This window comes from Cupressus sempervirens, chromosome 10 (genome assembly GCF_028749045.1).
Source record: "Cupressus sempervirens isolate cs-2001-9-10 chromosome 10, ASM2874904v1, whole genome shotgun sequence".
Taxonomy (NCBI): domain Eukaryota; kingdom Viridiplantae; phylum Streptophyta; class Pinopsida; order Cupressales; family Cupressaceae; genus Cupressus; species Cupressus sempervirens.
Genome location: NC_143127.1, coordinates 516,547,988 through 516,565,757, shown reverse-complemented (window position 1 = coordinate 516,565,757; position 17,770 = coordinate 516,547,988). Strand labels below are relative to the sequence as shown.

General features: G+C 33.7%; 1 protein-coding gene across 10 annotated transcripts in view; it reads right to left on the bottom strand.

The window, feature by feature from the left end:
* The window catches only part of LOC149534920 (Asparagine synthase family protein), a 181,310-nt gene that overhangs the window by 47,460 nt on the left and 116,080 nt on the right, over positions 1–17,770 (bottom strand). For 4 of the 10 annotated variants that reach the window (XM_089803077.1, XM_089803075.1, XM_089803080.1 and 1 more), the window contains 2 exons: positions 6,940–7,039; positions 6,759–6,852 (listed from right to left, as the gene is read on the bottom strand). The exons of 1 other annotated variant lie outside the window; for it this stretch is intronic. In XM_089803077.1, coding sequence (XP_089659203.1) covers positions 6,759–6,852; positions 6,940–7,039 — 194 coding nt within the window. Of the gene's footprint in view, positions 1–6,735; positions 6,853–6,939; positions 7,040–13,200; positions 13,253–13,364; positions 13,879–17,770 lie in introns of those variants that run through there. 5 more of the 10 variants (XM_089803076.1, XM_089803079.1, XM_089803081.1 and 2 more) reach the window with 3 other exon arrangements.

Here is a 17,770-nt window from a genome sequence, read left to right as displayed (position 1 = left end):
GATGAAGACCTCCAACCGCACCCCCAAACTATCCTTAATTTGCTGCTGCTGCCCAAACTAGCAGGGCCGTACCAGGCCGTACCTGTACGGCTGCTGAAATAAAATAATATTAGGATTTTGGGACCCCCAAATGCAAGGAAAATGGGCGCCTAGGGTTAGGTAGTAACCCTGTAAAACCATAAAAAATAACTCCAAGGGGTTGAGGAGATATGAGCAATTATGTGGTTCCGAACCCTGCTTTGCCAATTCTGAAAATGCACTTATTCTGTCTTCAAACTCTTGTCAAATGCTTCTCCAATGATAGGGCAAATCTGAAATCCTTATTCCAACCAAAAACAAACCCTAACAATGAATTCTCAATAAGCTCCAATGAGATGGCTGAATACCAACTCCAATTATGCAACAATTCAGGTGATATTTCACACCCTCAAAGTCGCCAATCCAAGGGAGTGATTCGTTCCCAAAGATCGAATAATTTGCAGATCCAAAGTCCACAAATGTCTTCACAATGAAGAAGTAGAAGAGTTCTCCAATCCAAGCATGTCCAAATGAGAGGCCCAGCCCTCTATTTATTCACTTTTCTAAGAAGTTGCTAGAACTTCTAAAAACATCCTTTATAATTTCTCATTATAATGCACTTTTTTATAATAAAGTAATTTTATAAAATAAAAAGTGCAACTCAAATTAAAATTATAACATGTGGGCCCCAATATCACATAATGATAAAATATAACCTCTTAACACTTCTTCAAGAGCAAGATATGACTATCTGATCCGCAGAATTGACTCTCTTTCCACACCATTTGCCTACGAGAGTCTGTAATAGGCAAATCCATGATCAATGCCATGTCGAACTAAAGAGGGGACATTACACTGAAGTAGGTACAGGAGATGAAGTATCACTCCCTCTCATTCTCTACTACATGATCTTCATTTGTTTCAGTGGTAGGTTGTGTGAATAGCTCATCATTATTTTTAGAAAGGTTGAAGGCAACGTCTTCTTCAAATTTAACATCCCTGTTGATTCCAATTGTTTTCTGACCTGGAATATAGACCCTATAACCTTTGGAATTTTCACTATACCCGATGAGAATTCCTTTCCTCCCGGATGGTTCTAGCTTTGTTCTCTTTTCTTTAGGAATGTGCGCATAGACTGGACACCCAAATATCCTTAGGTGACTTAGATCTGGTTTGATGCATGTAAATACTTCTTCTACAGTGGTATTTTCCAAGACTTAATCCGGACATCGGTTTTGAATCTAAACAACAGAGTTAGATGCTTCAACCTAGAACAAAGTATGAAGGTTTTGATCATACATCATAGCTTTGGCTGATTTGACAATTGATCTATTCTTACGTTCTGCAACTCCATTTTGTTGAGGATTATAAGGTACAAAAAACTCCCTCTTAATCCCAACAGTAATGCAAAAATCTTTTAAAATTTCAGAGATGTACTCTCCTCCATTATCTAATCTTAAAATTTTAATTTTCTTTCCTAACCGATTTTCTACTAGGGCTTTGAATTCTTGAATTTTGAGAGTACTTCACTAGACTCCTTTTGTTTTAAGAAATAGATCCAAGTTCTCCTAGAGTAATCATCAATAAAGATTACATAATAGAGGCACCCATTTAAAGAGGGGATAGACATAGAACTAAATAGGTCAGAATGAATGAGTTCCAGAATTGTTTTTTATTTATGAACACTTTTGGGAAAGGTTTTCTTGACATTTTTACCTAGGGCACAGCCTTTGCAGACACCTAAGTGATCAGATTTTAGATTAGGTAACCCTTTGGCAATTTTCCCTATAGATGACAATGCATGGAAATGTAGGTGATCTAATCTCCTATGCCAGATTTCTGTAGACTCTGGGATTTCATGACTTAGTAAAAATTTTTGTTGATTACAAAGTTTATATAAGCTCCCATTTCTAACACCAATAGTGATGGCTTTCTTGATGTTAGCATTTTTAGGCCAAGGCAAAACTCTGTCTTCTTGAAAAGCAATTTTATATCCTTGATAAAAAAAAGCCAAATATAGAGACTAGATTTCTTTTAATTCCAGGTACATATGAAACATTGTTAAGTTGAAGAGTAATGCCAAAATTTAGATGAATGGAACAAGATCCAATACCTTTAATTGGATGAGTGGAGGTATCCCTAATGGTTACCTCTTCTGAGTTGCATTTAGAGAAGTTTTCAAATTTGTCTCTAAAACCTGTTATATGTCATGATGCTCCACTATCTATGATCCAAGTGTTTTTGTTTGAGTTTAACTTATTGGAGAGTGCTAGATAAAATGCATGATTTTCTTCTACTTCATCCTTTTCTTCTTTTATTTCTGCTAGAGCAGATTGAATTCTTTTTCGTTTAGGACAGACATTATGAGAGTGACCAATTTTGTCGCATTTAAAACATCTCACTTTTGACCAATCTCTTTTCCTCTTAGGTTTGTTGGATTCTCTCCTATTTCGATTGAATTTTCCTTTTCTGTTGGAGCTTACTTGAAGTGCATGAATGTCTCCTTCTTGATTTAAGCTCCTCCTCCTCGACACTAATCTTGATTCCTCTTGAGTGCATTCATTCTTGAGTAATTCAAATTTTGGAAGCTCAAGTCGAGAGCTTAGTCCTTGAATAAAGGTTTCCCAAGATAGAGGAAGTCCCCTTAGGGAAATCATGGTAAGTTCTTTATCATCAACTTGACTTCCAATTGTAGCAAGTTGATTTTTTAGTTCAGAGATTCTTAGAAAATATGAAGTAATAGTTTCCCCACTATTCATTTTTATGCATAATAAATCCTGCTTTAAGGTCAGCAAACTGCTAGTATTATTGATTTCAAAGGTGTTCTTGATAGTGGAGAACATTTCAAATGTTGCAGAAAGGCTAGAAATAGAAGGAAGAATATGATCCTTAACTGAGTCTATAATTATTTTCATGGCTTTATTGTTGTGTCTTTTCCATGTTGTTTTGTCTGGATCATTTTCCAGAATAGTTTTATTAGATTCTACATACTCTTCTAATTCCATTTCTCTTAGAATTATCATGACATGAATTTTCCATGAAGAAAAATTTGATGCCCCCTCCAATCTATCTTCTAACCTCATGTGGTTAACCATTTTGATTTTAAAAAAATAAAAATTCAAAAAATGGTAAAGTCTGAAATTATATATATATATATAAGTTCTTATCAAAATGGCTCTAATACCAAGTTATTTTTTATCGGATCTTTGATAGAAAGAATATCAGATGATATCAGACTTTACTTCTTATTGTTTGTGTGTAGTAGGAGTGTACCTTCAGAATGCTCCAATGTGCTTTGTCTGGAATACTGAATGCTATAAAGAATGTATTTGATAATTTGCAATATTACTCTTCGATACTGGGACTGCAAGCATGTCATGTATTGATATTGCCTTATCCACCGATGAGAGCAAATACTTATATAAGATGAAGGGTCATGTCCCCGTAGGGGCATGAGGCCACGTAGAGTCATGACCTTACACGGTCACAACCGCTAGTTAGCATAAACAACTGGCAGTTAATCATGCCAAATAAAACATGTTCGATAATACTTAATATGTATATCGATGGCAACATAAATGGAGCCCGATCCCTAATCAGAGATAACAATAGTATAATATCATTAATGATAGTAACCCAATGTGAATCGACAACAACAATAATATCAATAATGACAATAACCCAATGTGAATCGGCAACATCAGTAATATACGCCCGATCTGAATCATGTCTTGTGTAACTTATATAAATACATATTTGTACATATATACGTATGCATATTATCATGTGTACGTATATATATATATAGTAGAGCATAATAGATTCAGATATCAGTATTACTTTGACTGATGCTAAACTTTCAACATATTACATATTTAAAATATGCACTTTCAAGCCAAAATCGGACTCTGCATATGTATTTGCAAGTAAACATGTAAAAAAGACATGTTATTGAGTTTGCACAACTTTAATGACCAATTAAGCACATGCCTAATTGATTTTTGAGTTAATATTACTTAATGGGGTCAAATATAATATTTACACTATATAGTTTATATATCATGTGTAAATATTATTCAACACGTAATATTTAACTTAAATGTTTTAAAATAGAATATAAAGTAAAACTCAATGTTAAATTAGAGCTATATAGCGACAAAGTCACTTAAATGAAAAATTAAAAAGCAACTCAACATGAAAATATAACATAAACTGCATTATAGTCACTTAAGTGATAAATTTCAGTGATAAAGTAACTTAAAAACATAACTTAAATTTTTCTAAAGTGAATGTCAACATTAAAATATAACATTAATATTTTAAATATGCAATTGCGCCTAGAAAGTCCACTTTGTGGGCACTTAAATGGTCATATCTTTCCACTGTCAAGTCCGATTAAGCCTTAAGATATACTGAATTGTAAGGAAAACCAAAAGCGAGAGATTAGACGAAAGAAAGAGACTAAAAACAACTAAACACACAAAAATGCAAATAAGGACGTTTAAGGCTTCAAAAATCAAGCATAGGCTTAATAAAATGAAAAATGAAAAGGACTTGACGAAAGCCTTCAATAAAAGGATTCATTATGCGAATTGGGATTGATTGGTTGATCAATGTTGGCCAATTAAATAATGAATTATCTTAGAAAATGTGAAACTAAGTTGAAAAAGTTTTGTATTGTTACCTATATTTTGTGGTGACAAAATGCAGAGCAACACCTTGCATAACATGTAGTTTTTATATTTTTGCAACTTAAAAATCTACTTCTATTTAATATGTAACTGAAACTGGACCCATCAGTGTTATAAGAGTTCCTGACCAACCATGGATCAAACCTAAACTAATTAGGCTGGACTACTGATTGAGCTGCATTTCCTGAAAATCAATCATCAAGAACCATGACTAAATGAGATTGGAAGTGGCAGTCTGAGAAGAGTAAATATTCTTGCCTTTTCTTTGTGATTAGTGCATTATTAGTTAATATTTTTTGTTAGTAGGCACTTATGTATATGTATAATAATTATAAGTAGGGCTTTTCGAAATTTTTGTGTTTCTCAATCTGTGGTTTGTCTATTATCAGTTAAAGTTGAAACTGGATATTTTTATTTATTTTTGTTGATGGATATTTTTTATATGTATCTTTGTATGGTTTCAAAAATTGTGTCTAATTTATTACAATTTAGGAGGGGATTGAAGTGAATTGATTCATTCACGCATCAAGAATCGTGATAAATATATACAACCATATCAGAATTCTATTCATACAAGTTTGGTAAACAACAGCCTTTGAGGATATAGATATGGATATATCTGTAGTTTGTTGACAGAAGCCTTTCTGATTTCCTGAGATTTTCCAGATTTCCTCTGACTTATGATTGCATCTATAATTTGATTTCCCGAGTTTGGTACACAAACACTTGAGCATCTGTAATCATGATTTTTGCCACTTTGGGCAACTGGTAAAGAAGTATCATGCACACCATTGATGCATGGTTTCCAATTTCTTGAGTATTTTCCTTTTTTTTTTCTGATGCATGGATGCATCTGTAATTTCATTTCCCGAGCTTGGTACACAGGAACATTTGAACACCACTAAGTCGTGTTTTCTTGCCTATTTGATTGGCTCATTATTAAAAGACATGCACAATACTGGAGTGTGGTATGCATTTATGGATAGCTGAAAGGAATTGAATGGTAAGTGAGCAACAATGTCAATATAGATAGATAGATAGATAGGAACTATAATGCCTTCCATCAGTTTTGGAATTCTTTGGACTAATCAAAGAACCAAAAATCGGAATCGGCAAGGCTTACTCGAATCGTGAATCACCTATGAATCGCCGCTATGAATCAGCAAAGTGAAAAAACCCTTGAAATTTAAAGATTTTAACAATTTAAAACTTGTTTCATGCACCTTTTACTGAATATAACTAAAAAACACTATAACATCATTAAACAGAAGTTTACATAAATAAGAAACCTAATTGATAAATCCATCACACACGTAAAATGTAAATTGTAGCTTAAGTAAATAAAAATCATAGGATCATAATGAGTCATAAAATAGATATATAGAATCTAGAACATAGAATTATAAATGTTATCAAATAATAAATGTGTGTAAGACGAAGATCCATAAAGACAATCATAAAACCAAATCAAAATGACATTAAATCATAATGTATGTAAGATGAAGATCCATGATCTCCTTGATGCTCTTCTTTCTTGCTGTTTGAAACCCTATGGTTTATCTTCTCTCTTCTTCTCTCTCACTTTTCCTCTCTTCTTCTCATACTAGACAATTAGAAGGTCCTTTAGGGTTATAAGAAAGATGAAAGACCAAATAAACTATTAAAAAATCATTTAACTTTTTATGTTTTCGAGTGACAAACTTATGCTGGCCATGGCCGATTTTTCGTGCCAATTTTTGGTGATTTTTGATGAATCGCAATTTTTGGCAATTTTGGTGATTTTTGACCCAAAAATCAGCGAGCCAATTCACCAACTCACCATGAATCACTCGCCTTGAGTTAGATCGCCAAATCGCCTGAATCACGGCAATTCATGTTACTCTGTGGCTAATCATAGCTTTATCTGAGGTAAAAAATTAATATTTCTAGATGTATGAAAGATTTATCATGCACACAAAGCAAATGGAAAAAGAACCTTCTTTTAATAAAAAAAATAACTTGGTGAAATTGGGAAATCGCTACATGCCTGTCTTAGAATCTTTTTATCACCTTGGCCAGAAGATTTTTCAAGGTCTGCTATTTCCCAAAGTGGAAGATCAAGAAGAGTTTCCATGAGATCTTCATCCAAGAATGGAAATCTCGCCTGATAATCAAAGAAGCCAAATGGTTAATTATCTGGAAATGATAATTCTATAACATATAACAAGAACAAAAACATTTCTTATGTTACCTCTTTACCGTGGTCAGCTATGCATCTGTCATCCCGTCCAAGGTTTCTTTTCCAGATTCTTTGAACATCAACTTTCATCTCCTCTTGCAAAGCAATCCACCTACAAAACAAAGTTACATATGTTAGATAACTAATCTATCATATTCTTCTACTAGGACAAATCTTATAGTTCAGGGATTTGGATGAAAAGGTTTTCTTGCATGTCCACATAAGAAGTGCATATTTGGTAACAATCAATATGTACACCAAGAAATATGATAGACTTGAATGCACAAAGTTGAATTTCCCTTTCAGCTAAACCAGTAAACATTCAAGCATTTCAATTTTAAATGCTTGTGGAGTCACTTAGGGTCTTAAATGGTCTAGTTAGAAAGATTTTTATGTTAAAAAACACAATGCTATTAAAAAATCAATTTTCTCCATTAAATGCACTTGCACAATAGCTTTGAAAATTCATGTTAATAAATTTTGGGCACGTTCCACATCTTGCCCTACTAGTGCAAGGGCATGTACTGTGTCACAGACCTTTGAGGACATGTGCAACTACTCATGATGTAGTCTAACACTTAACTTCAATTTGACTGATAGAGATAAAAGAAAAGATACAATAATCTTCAATTGAAGTTCCCTTAAGTTTGCTCAAGAGATCTCATCATCAAACAGGACGCTAAAATCTGGGATAAATGAGGCAGCATAGAGAGGCTCCTTCATTTTGAGATAATCATAAAGCTAGAAAAAAAAATGAAAAATATTTTTTTCTATCCCATTTTCAATTATGTTATGAATGATAGATAGCATTTGCATGATTCCCTTGCTAAATAATCAAAAGGACTCAGCATAATCTGGTCATTGAAAAGGCCCATTTTAAATTGTTATTGGAATGATAGAATGTTATAGACTTTTAAGTGTTATTAACTCATTAGTTATCAAAAGGTTTCTATTTAGATATGTGACCTATCATAACACAGGACAAAAGCTGTAGTAAATGTTGCTTTATTCAATTATATGCTATCACTCTATCCTTTATAATTGTCTATCTTATATTTATAAAATCTATTTTTTTACTTACCATTTTAGTGTTACATACTTAGTATAAGCATGACAACTAGTGCCAAAACTACTTGACATTTTTAACTCTTGGACATCAAACAAATGGCTCAATTTGAATTCTTGTCTACAATCTAAAAATCTCCATTACTGTGTGACCTGTTAAGTCTTTTGTTTGTTGCCAAATCACATCTAAAATTTAAATAAAAATTAAAAACTGAACCAGAACCTATATAGTCAATCACATATTATAGCATTCATCTTCTAAAATTCTATAATTGTTTAAAATAAGCTTACAAAGAATCTGATGCTACAACTGAAAAAAAAAGATCATAGAAATACACACACGATGGAACCAAAATTACCAGCTTCGCGGACTCTATGGCCAGATACGTTACCAGAAAAGGAATGTGGGAAATCTTCAGGTTATGTGCCTATTTCCACTCTACACTGGAGTGATATTTCCACTCTACACTTGTGATTGATCAACACAGGGACTGTTTGAATCATATTTCCATTTGGATACTTATGCAGTCAGCTCTGGTCTTGAGTTTGCAGCTGTTGATCCAGATTTTCAACCACTCATTCAACAATCACCTTGGTGAGATTGAGACCCAGCAACTCACCTAGATCAATCTCATGGAATGGTATCTAAACTCCTTGAGCATTACAGCAGTCCAATCCAATATCCATGTGTGTATGGTGGAACACAATTACTACTAGCAAAAAAGCCATGGGAAAGTAACACCTACTTTAGCAATATCTAATCCATTCGAATACTTATGACCAATAGCAATAAGATCAACAAAGTCAATGGAGATTTACAATTTCAATTCATGCCCCCAGGACATCATTTGATCATGGCTGCCCTACTATAATATAAATTAAAAATTATACCATAATATACTACATTATAAGATTTTAATATTATAGTGAAATATAAATTTTATATTATATAATATATTGCTTAATTTTGATAATAATTTCCTTTTTGTATTCTATTTTTAGAAGGAAAATTTTATATATATATATGATTTTAAATTGTTTTTGTACAATGAACCCAAACAACCTCAAATGAACCCAAAACTCATTTTAAAAAACTTCTGTATCAGAGAACTGGGTTCTCAAAACCTGAATATGAACCCGAACCAGCAACTTAGATAAAGACAGTAGAAAAAAGTACTCATTAGAATTAAAGGGAAAAAACTCCAGCTGAAACATTCTAACCACATTGCCACCATGGTTTATCACTCCACCACAACACATTATTCTATATGAATATAATATGCTCTGCAATTCGCACTTCAAACCCCTGTCTACTTGACTTTTAAATCATATTGGTCTCCTCTTCTAGCTCTCTTCTTTCCATCCATTTCCACCCTCAATTGCTAATGCAGTTTCTAAGCCATATTCTTTTCCCCTAACTCACCAGCTTTCCGTATTTGCTTTCATGCTTCATTCTACTACTTTTTTTACTGATCTATACCCTCTGCTTTTCCCAAATCAATAAAACACCTTTTATTCATCTCCTTTTCAGGCCACTTATTCTTTATTAGCACCTAAGAATCACTACCCTTAAAAAATTTAAGATCAATCATGCGTAGCCAAATGTCAATTTGACTATTGTATCAATGTCCAAATATGGTATTTCTTTTGTCAAACAGTCAAGCTCTCGGATGTTAGAATGCCTTGGTCCACTAATCATGATGATTATCAAGCGTAAGGAGACTGCAACACAAGTGGACAACAAATAAGAATGAAGTTAAAAGAAAGACTATGGTCACATATACAAGGCAAAGGAAAGCATATTAGAAGTATGCCAACTCACAAAGATAATCATTGAAGAGCACATGGTAATATCGAGAGCAGGGGTGAATCAATATAACAATGATTTTTACCAATTTAAACTTTATCAACTACAATAATATTATTTTCTAAATTTCAACAATCATGTACATAACAACACAATGACATAATGATTATGTGGAATCTCTAACGGGAGAAAACTAATGTTTTTTTATAGCTCTTCATTAAAAAGGATTTGTAGGCACCAAACCCTTATTTAATTTGTGAGCACCAACACCCTAGAGGCACCAACCCCTTGTTCAATTAGTGAGCACCAACTCACTGGAGGCACCAACTATTGGTCACTTTGTAAGAAGCAACTCCATAGAGGCACAAACCCCTTGATCACTCCGTGAGGCACGACTCACTAGATGTTGTAAGGTACTAAAAGCCACATAACATAAATAGACTGAAAATAAACAAAATCATCCACAGTTGATAAAGAGTTACATTACATAAGAAAAAATGTTACAAAATTTACTCACATATGAGATAATACACATAAATACATCAGTGTCGAGCTACTTGATACATTAGATGATAATGATACAAATGGATCACCAAAGGGTCGATACATCATTTAAAGTATGAAGTGATACTATACACCATTCCGCCTCCTTTAGCCATCAAATTGCTCTTCACCTTCTATGATCGAGGACAAGAATGAGCACCTTCTATGATCGAGGACAAGAATGAGGTCTAGGCACTTTCTCCACACAACAAGAGAGTAGTTAGCTCCTTGAGGTGTTTACCTCACCCAGTGCTCAACATTAAAGGTTGAGTATCCAACCCTACTCGAAGAACCTAGCAAACCAAGCCTGCCAAGTCAGACAAAATCTAGTGCAGTACTATGCCTTATCTAACATTTCATAAACAATAATGCAGTATCTATATAGTTATATGGTTGAAAGTATTAAAAACCATAAACATTCACTAATATCAAACCAATGCAAACAATCGCTTTGGCCAAAACAATTATGCTAGTTTCCATGGCAGATAGGCTAGAATAAACAAATTTATCTATACTTCCCTGCTGCTCCAAATTCAACAATGTAAACAATGACATATGAATAAAACATAACCCCACCATATGTTCTATTTCACAAAATATTATCCCCTCTTCATAGCATTACCATTAAAGATGTTTAGAGTTTGTGTGTAATAATTATCGTGCACAATGCTCAAACAACATTTTATATGTAATCTAGGAACAAGAATTCCTTTAGACCTCATATCTCACAATAACACTCCATTTCTTGATTCATCCTCTTATATCCCTATTTATATTTCAAAAGTGCTAATCCAATTATGAAGAGAAAAAACTTCAAAGGGATCTACACTGTAAATCATTTGATTGATGCATTTCAATAGTTCACATCCCATTCACCCAAAATTAAACAAAATGATAAACACCCCCTTAATAATTTCTATATACAATAATAATATTAATAATAAGGTGAAATAATTAACCATCTTCAACTAAGCAATTAAAATGTTCTAGTTTAAATTTCAAATATATATATATATATATATATATATATAATGAGTAATTACTATCTCTAGTAAACTATGTTATCGAGTTCAAACCTTGCCACCCAAGTTTGGGCAGGGTCCGGATTATGGATTGTGGTCTATCCAGGTCCGCACTAGTGCAAACCCACGGCAAACCCAAGGGGACCAGTAGCAGTAGGGTTCAAAAAATGAAATAAAACAACTTATAACAATGTTTTCAATATTTTGTTTATGTAACCCTAAAAGCAGCCTAATAAAAAACATTTCACTCATCTAATCTCTCATTTGCTCTCTCATTTTAGTGTGCCCATTATGCAAGTTTTGAGAGAAGGTTGTAGAGATTGTTTGTTTCAATGATGAGGATCTAGATAAAGTTGCAACCGGGGATGAAGCCATTGATCCCTCATTTTTTGATGACCCATTTGACCCTTGAAAGACATTTGATACAATGATCATTGATAAACTATTATTTGATGGGCTACTATGTTTTAAATTTTTATTTTGTAATTTAGTAATTCAATGTAGGATTTTCTTTACAATCATGAACATAGATTAATGAGTGGGTATTTAATGTTTAACTTTGACATTTGGCATTGATCAATGATCAAGCAACATTATATATATACATATAGGTACATATACATATACATATATGAATACATACATATCTATATACACATACATATACATATATACAAACACACACACACATATATTCATGAACCCAAATGGGAATTTGTTTTTTGCCTAAACCCACAAACCCGAACTCAAACCTGAATCTGTCCCCAAACCCAAATCAGTAACTTAGTAATTTACCATTTACGCTATTACAAAATTACCATCCCAAATTAATTATACCAGCTATCTATTGAATACATAGAAATATTAATTATTTAATTTAAACACCCAAAAACTAAATAAGAAAGGAGAAGGGTTTATTCATATCATTTAATTTTCAAAAGAAGATTTCATTCAATAAAAAACTAAAGGGAGGGAAATTGATTGCTTGACCTCCCGCAGATCTTTATCTTAGCTTTCACTCACACTAGCCATCTACTCTCTACACCTTGTTTGCATGGGAAAAGGAATCAAAACATTTAATTCTCATATGCTGGTTTTGGGTGTGTTGGTTATCAAAATCGATGCTTAGAAACTTAAGAGCCTTGCCTGCTCGATGTTGGGTATCTAACTGATTTTGACCAACTTGATAGGATTGACTCCAATCCTCTGCGCTTTAGGCTCCGCAGGACCAGCGCCTGTTTACCCAATGCAAAACTCGGACACAAGATGTATTATAGCGGATTGCAAAACAAATTCCTTCAACTAGCAAGTGTTAAGGAAAACTTCTAGATTTGTGATATATGACTTCAAGTTTGGATTGCTTATTAGAATTATATTTTGCTAAAAGAAAAATATTAAAATGATTTGTTTAATCAAAAAGTCTTTAAAGAAAGAAGATGAAAAATGCCAACATTTGATTTATATAACCTTGAACAAATTTATGATCAATGTCAAATTCCAATTGGGTAATAGAGTCAAGTATATATATTTTTACATACAACTTTATGACATTGATAATATAACCTTTGCCTAAAAATTTACTAATTGCGATGCCACAAGTCGTTATATTTTAACGTATTTCAGACTTGTCTATTATGCTTTAACCATTAATGGACACAATAGATACAAATAACAGAAAAGAACTTATATCCTATGCTATTTGTATTTGTCAAATTTGAAGAACAATAAACAACTTAGTGTGCTTATTAAATTAGTAAATTATAAACAAATAAATGATCAACACCATAAAGGATGAACTATATGCATTCCAACTCTAAAAACAATTGAAATCCTTACTGTTTTTATTTGCTGGATAAATTATACTGAATACACTCAGCTTCCTGGTGCTCTGTTCAGCACAATAAGATCCACACAATGCCTGAATCAGAGCTCAAAAGATTACAATCTCTTTGCTTAGTTCACGGATCCAACTTCTCCTTTAAAATAAAACAAATTTCAAATATGTATGCTTAACAATGACAAAGCTCTTGTTTCAAAAAAATGAATACTGTCTCTCCTTTAGCCCAGCTTTACACATATTTATAGAGTATGAAAAGGGCTATCGGTTGCATCCCAAGTAACACACCTTTTCATAACTACAACTAATCATAACTCCTTTGTAACAATATTGTGAACCTAATATTTTTAAATAAAACAAAATATGACTCTTAAACTATCGGAGATATATTTCTGACTTGTTAAATCTCCTGGATAAAGCTTGAACCATCACTCCTTAATTGGACAAAATTCACATGTGGAACCATGGTGATTTTTCTTCGATCCCGTGAATTCCCACAGGCATTTATTGCTCATATATTCTCCTGCGCTGAATGCTTCCATGCTTTTGCACAGCACACCGACCTGGAAATAAGCAGAGGAGCCCGTGTATAGCATATGCAAATAAAAAAGGTGTTAATTCCTGTAAACGTGGTGCTTGCTCCCGGTGATGCTTGCTTTCCTCTTCCGCTTGAACACCTGCAACAAGAATAATAAGACATCAGGTATTTAATGAATAACTAACACTACTTCAGCGGCTCTGCAAATTTATTAGCGGAGTGATAATCCACACTGGTTTTTTCAAATGCTCCAATTTCTTGTATGACAATTAACATATCTGATATGCCCTTTTAGACTCACGTATTCTTCATTTATACTGCTATTGTCTTAAGGCAGTCCCAGTGCATCGGGATCATAATTATCATCTTCTATGTCTTCAAATAGTATGTTCTCCAAGTCAAGGAGTTCCACATTTTCAACTGCAAGAGTGGCTGTGTCAGCAAAAACATTCTCCCAACTATCCTTAATTTCAAATTCTGTGCCCAGTTTTTCATTGACTGAATCTACACAATCAAGCTTCATGTATACTCCAGTTTATCCTCTGAGAAAGGTATTGACACCTGCAATTCGGGCTGAATGACAAGTTTAATTGGAGGTTGCTGGGAGGAGATAGGAAGACCCGATCATCTCTGAGTTGCTGCCAACACTTATAACCTCCACTGATGACCTGGATTGAAAGGTATGCTGGGAGTCGTCATTATTTGCAAATCTGGATGCCAATTGTTCAGACATAGTATTAACTGGGGTCAAATATAAGCAAGGTGTGCTCCTCTTTAGGACTGAATTGTCTTTTAACAAACCTTACAATACCACCCAAAATCTACTTTGAATATCCACATCTTCAATCATCAATTCTGATCCAGCAAAAAAACACCTGTAGCTGTTGATAATAAAGCTGAAATTGCAAGTGCTTCATATAAGCTGTGAACAGTGGAAAATAGAATATAGGAGAGCCAATGAAATTCATCCAGAAACAAATAATCACATGTGCTTATGAGAATAATTCGGTTTGAACATGTTTTTCCAAGACTCCCCTTATTTCTTATAAGTTATCTGCTTGCTCAAATGTGCTTCAAACCATGAATTTAAATTTCCGCACTTAATCAATCTTTGAACTATAATTCAATAACTACAATGACAAATTCCATTTAGGACCTCTACCACATTTCACAAATGGAAACCTCAAATTTTGAAAAAAATTTAGAGTTTCATCAGGGTGGCTGAAACTGCTCTTAATAGACAGCAAGCAAAAAAATGCCCATTGTATACCCAATATTTTATTTCACCTTATAAATTCTGTGGCTTGGAAAAATGAAATAGCCAGCAGGGATTATAAGAATATATAAATCTGAATGGGTAATAACGGAACACATAAATGACATGATTTGGCTGTAGAAAAATAAAAAATAAAAAATTTAGATAACAATCACCTATTTTCATTTTTCAAAGCTAAAATTTGCAACAATGATTTCAAGATCTGCAAATGAAACAATGAATAAAACTAAAAGAAATTACTCATATGACAGATTGACTATTAAATCAAAATGGAGTCTAAATCAAATCCGGGAGGAACCTGGAAAGAAAATCCTTGCTTGTCCTCAAACCACTTTCAAGTTCTCCCCAAATTGGTGCTCTGTTCAGTATCTTTTATTTTCTCTCCATCTGAATATGTGCGCCACCCAAACCATTCTATTTAAGAAGGCATTTCACACACATTCAATTCATATTTTCAATCATCATCCAAGAATGCTCGTTCGAGGCAAATTGCACAATCACGTCATTTACAATCCACCCTTAACCAAGCACTTCAAGATTTCATAGAACAATACAACTTTTTTTTTAAAATCTATATACAAACCCACACAAGCTCGGAAAAAAAGTCAATAAATCCAATGTCTAACATCAAACATGGTCTCTAACTAGTCAAAGAAAGTCAACGGAGTCTAATGTATCTCCTAAAATCTAGGTTTGTCAAGATCAAGATATGACAGAGGCACCACCCCTTAATTCCACTTTGTCTAAATTTTCTCTTACATTTGAATTTGCCCCAAAACTCATTTCTCAATCACTTGGAAAATGCTCTTATATGCCTTTGAATCTGTAACAGAACTCACTCCTCAGTCTACGACGAGTCTTTCTTAAACCTACTCCAAACTCTTCTTTGTCTTTGCATAAAACCCTCTAGAAAAGTCTTCACTAATGGTTCCTCATCAAATTGTAAATATGCTTGATTCTCTTCCTTATTTACTACACTTTCTTATTAAGATCTTACTGTCTTTAATACCTTCATGAAAGGATACAACACTTTAAAAGGATACACCAATATGAATGGTCATGTTTTCAACAAATTTGTATTCATTCCTTACAATCACATCAGAAAATGATCTTTAAACATCACTCTTTATGATATATGCTTTCCACTTCACAATACACTCCACCTTTCGTCAAGAAATCTGATTCTTCATGATCTGCTTAATGCTCCACAACTTCTACCTTTTCATATGATATGATGCTTTGGAACTTTTTCATTCACACACTCCATATCCTCTCCTTTTATACAACATACCTCTTCACCAAGAGAGGTAACCCTTCATTACTATGCAATATTCTTCATATATATAAAATTGAATTGTATATCATTTATACTTCACTCCACTTGATTTTTACTCAACACACTCTTCAGTCTATTCCAGTTGAATGATCTGACTTTATATCTTTAATGATTCAATGAATGGATTCAACTCTTTGAGATGGATATAAACATTTAAATAGTCATGTCTTTCACTAACAGTCTGTCATAACTCATTAATTTCCTTGTGCTTGCATAATGGACTTTTGTACATTTATTCTTTAATATTCCACTGTAATATCGCCATAGGATATTTTTTCCTCAAATCCACTCAAGTAAAGAGAGAAATATAAACATATAAATTCATGCAATAGATTTCAGATGTCCAGCATAAATATAAAAATACTCAGATAAAATATAGTTTCAGAAATGTTGCTGCATTTCCATCTTCAGCAATACAATAACCAAATCCAATTGTAAACATAAAAAAATTGAATTAGATTGGATAATATGAAATAAAGATGTAAAGCACAAGTGCGATACCCGTGAGATATCTCCAACAAACAATGGGTTTTTGTCCACTACCTCCAAGCTCGACGGATTCCGTCCTTAGAATGGCTGAAAGTTGAGCTCCCAACTTCTCCAAGAGAAGAAATCAAAACATAAACCAAGCATCTTGCAAATGAGCTCTCTGTTTACCATACAGGGTAAATGGTTTATTAATGCATGCGGACAATAAATAAGAATATGTAACACAGAAGTATTCCTTTTATTATTCACATGTATATAGAAGATACTACGATATTTGATATGATTGATTACAATGATGATTACAATTCTCCTTATGATCCAAAGTCCATTCTGGACAATGCACATATACCTTCCTGAAGGGGTGACTCAACCGTCAGGCGCCTATTTGGAAACAATTCTACCCATAGACTACAATATAGATTTTCCCGACAACATCATCCCCCCAAAAGAAAAGTCGTCTTTGGACGACAATTAACAAAACGGAATACATTAACTAACTAACTATAGATTTGATTCTATCACACCACTTTCACATTTGTCCCGTGCCTGCACCCAAACTGGTCTCCAAAACATGTTGCATCTGCAGCCTCTGCTAACACAACACAGTCACCTTAGCCAATCTGACCTTGATAGCCACCCGTGCCGCCTTCTCTTCTTCCAACACCTGGGTACACTGAGCCAAGTGTCACTCTACTGCCTCCAACTAGATGGTCAACTCCTCTCGAGCTCTCTATGCATCCACCAAGATAACCTGACATCCAACACCTACTTCGAGTGCCTCAAAGCGTAGCACCCTTCTCGAAAGGCTTGCTCTAGTGTTCTCTCCACCTCTAGCACACAGACACTCTATGCCTACAGTAGCTCCAAGTCTCATCAACTAGTCACCCTTCCCACAACTAATAACTACACTAACTGGGGGTCTAGGGGGCA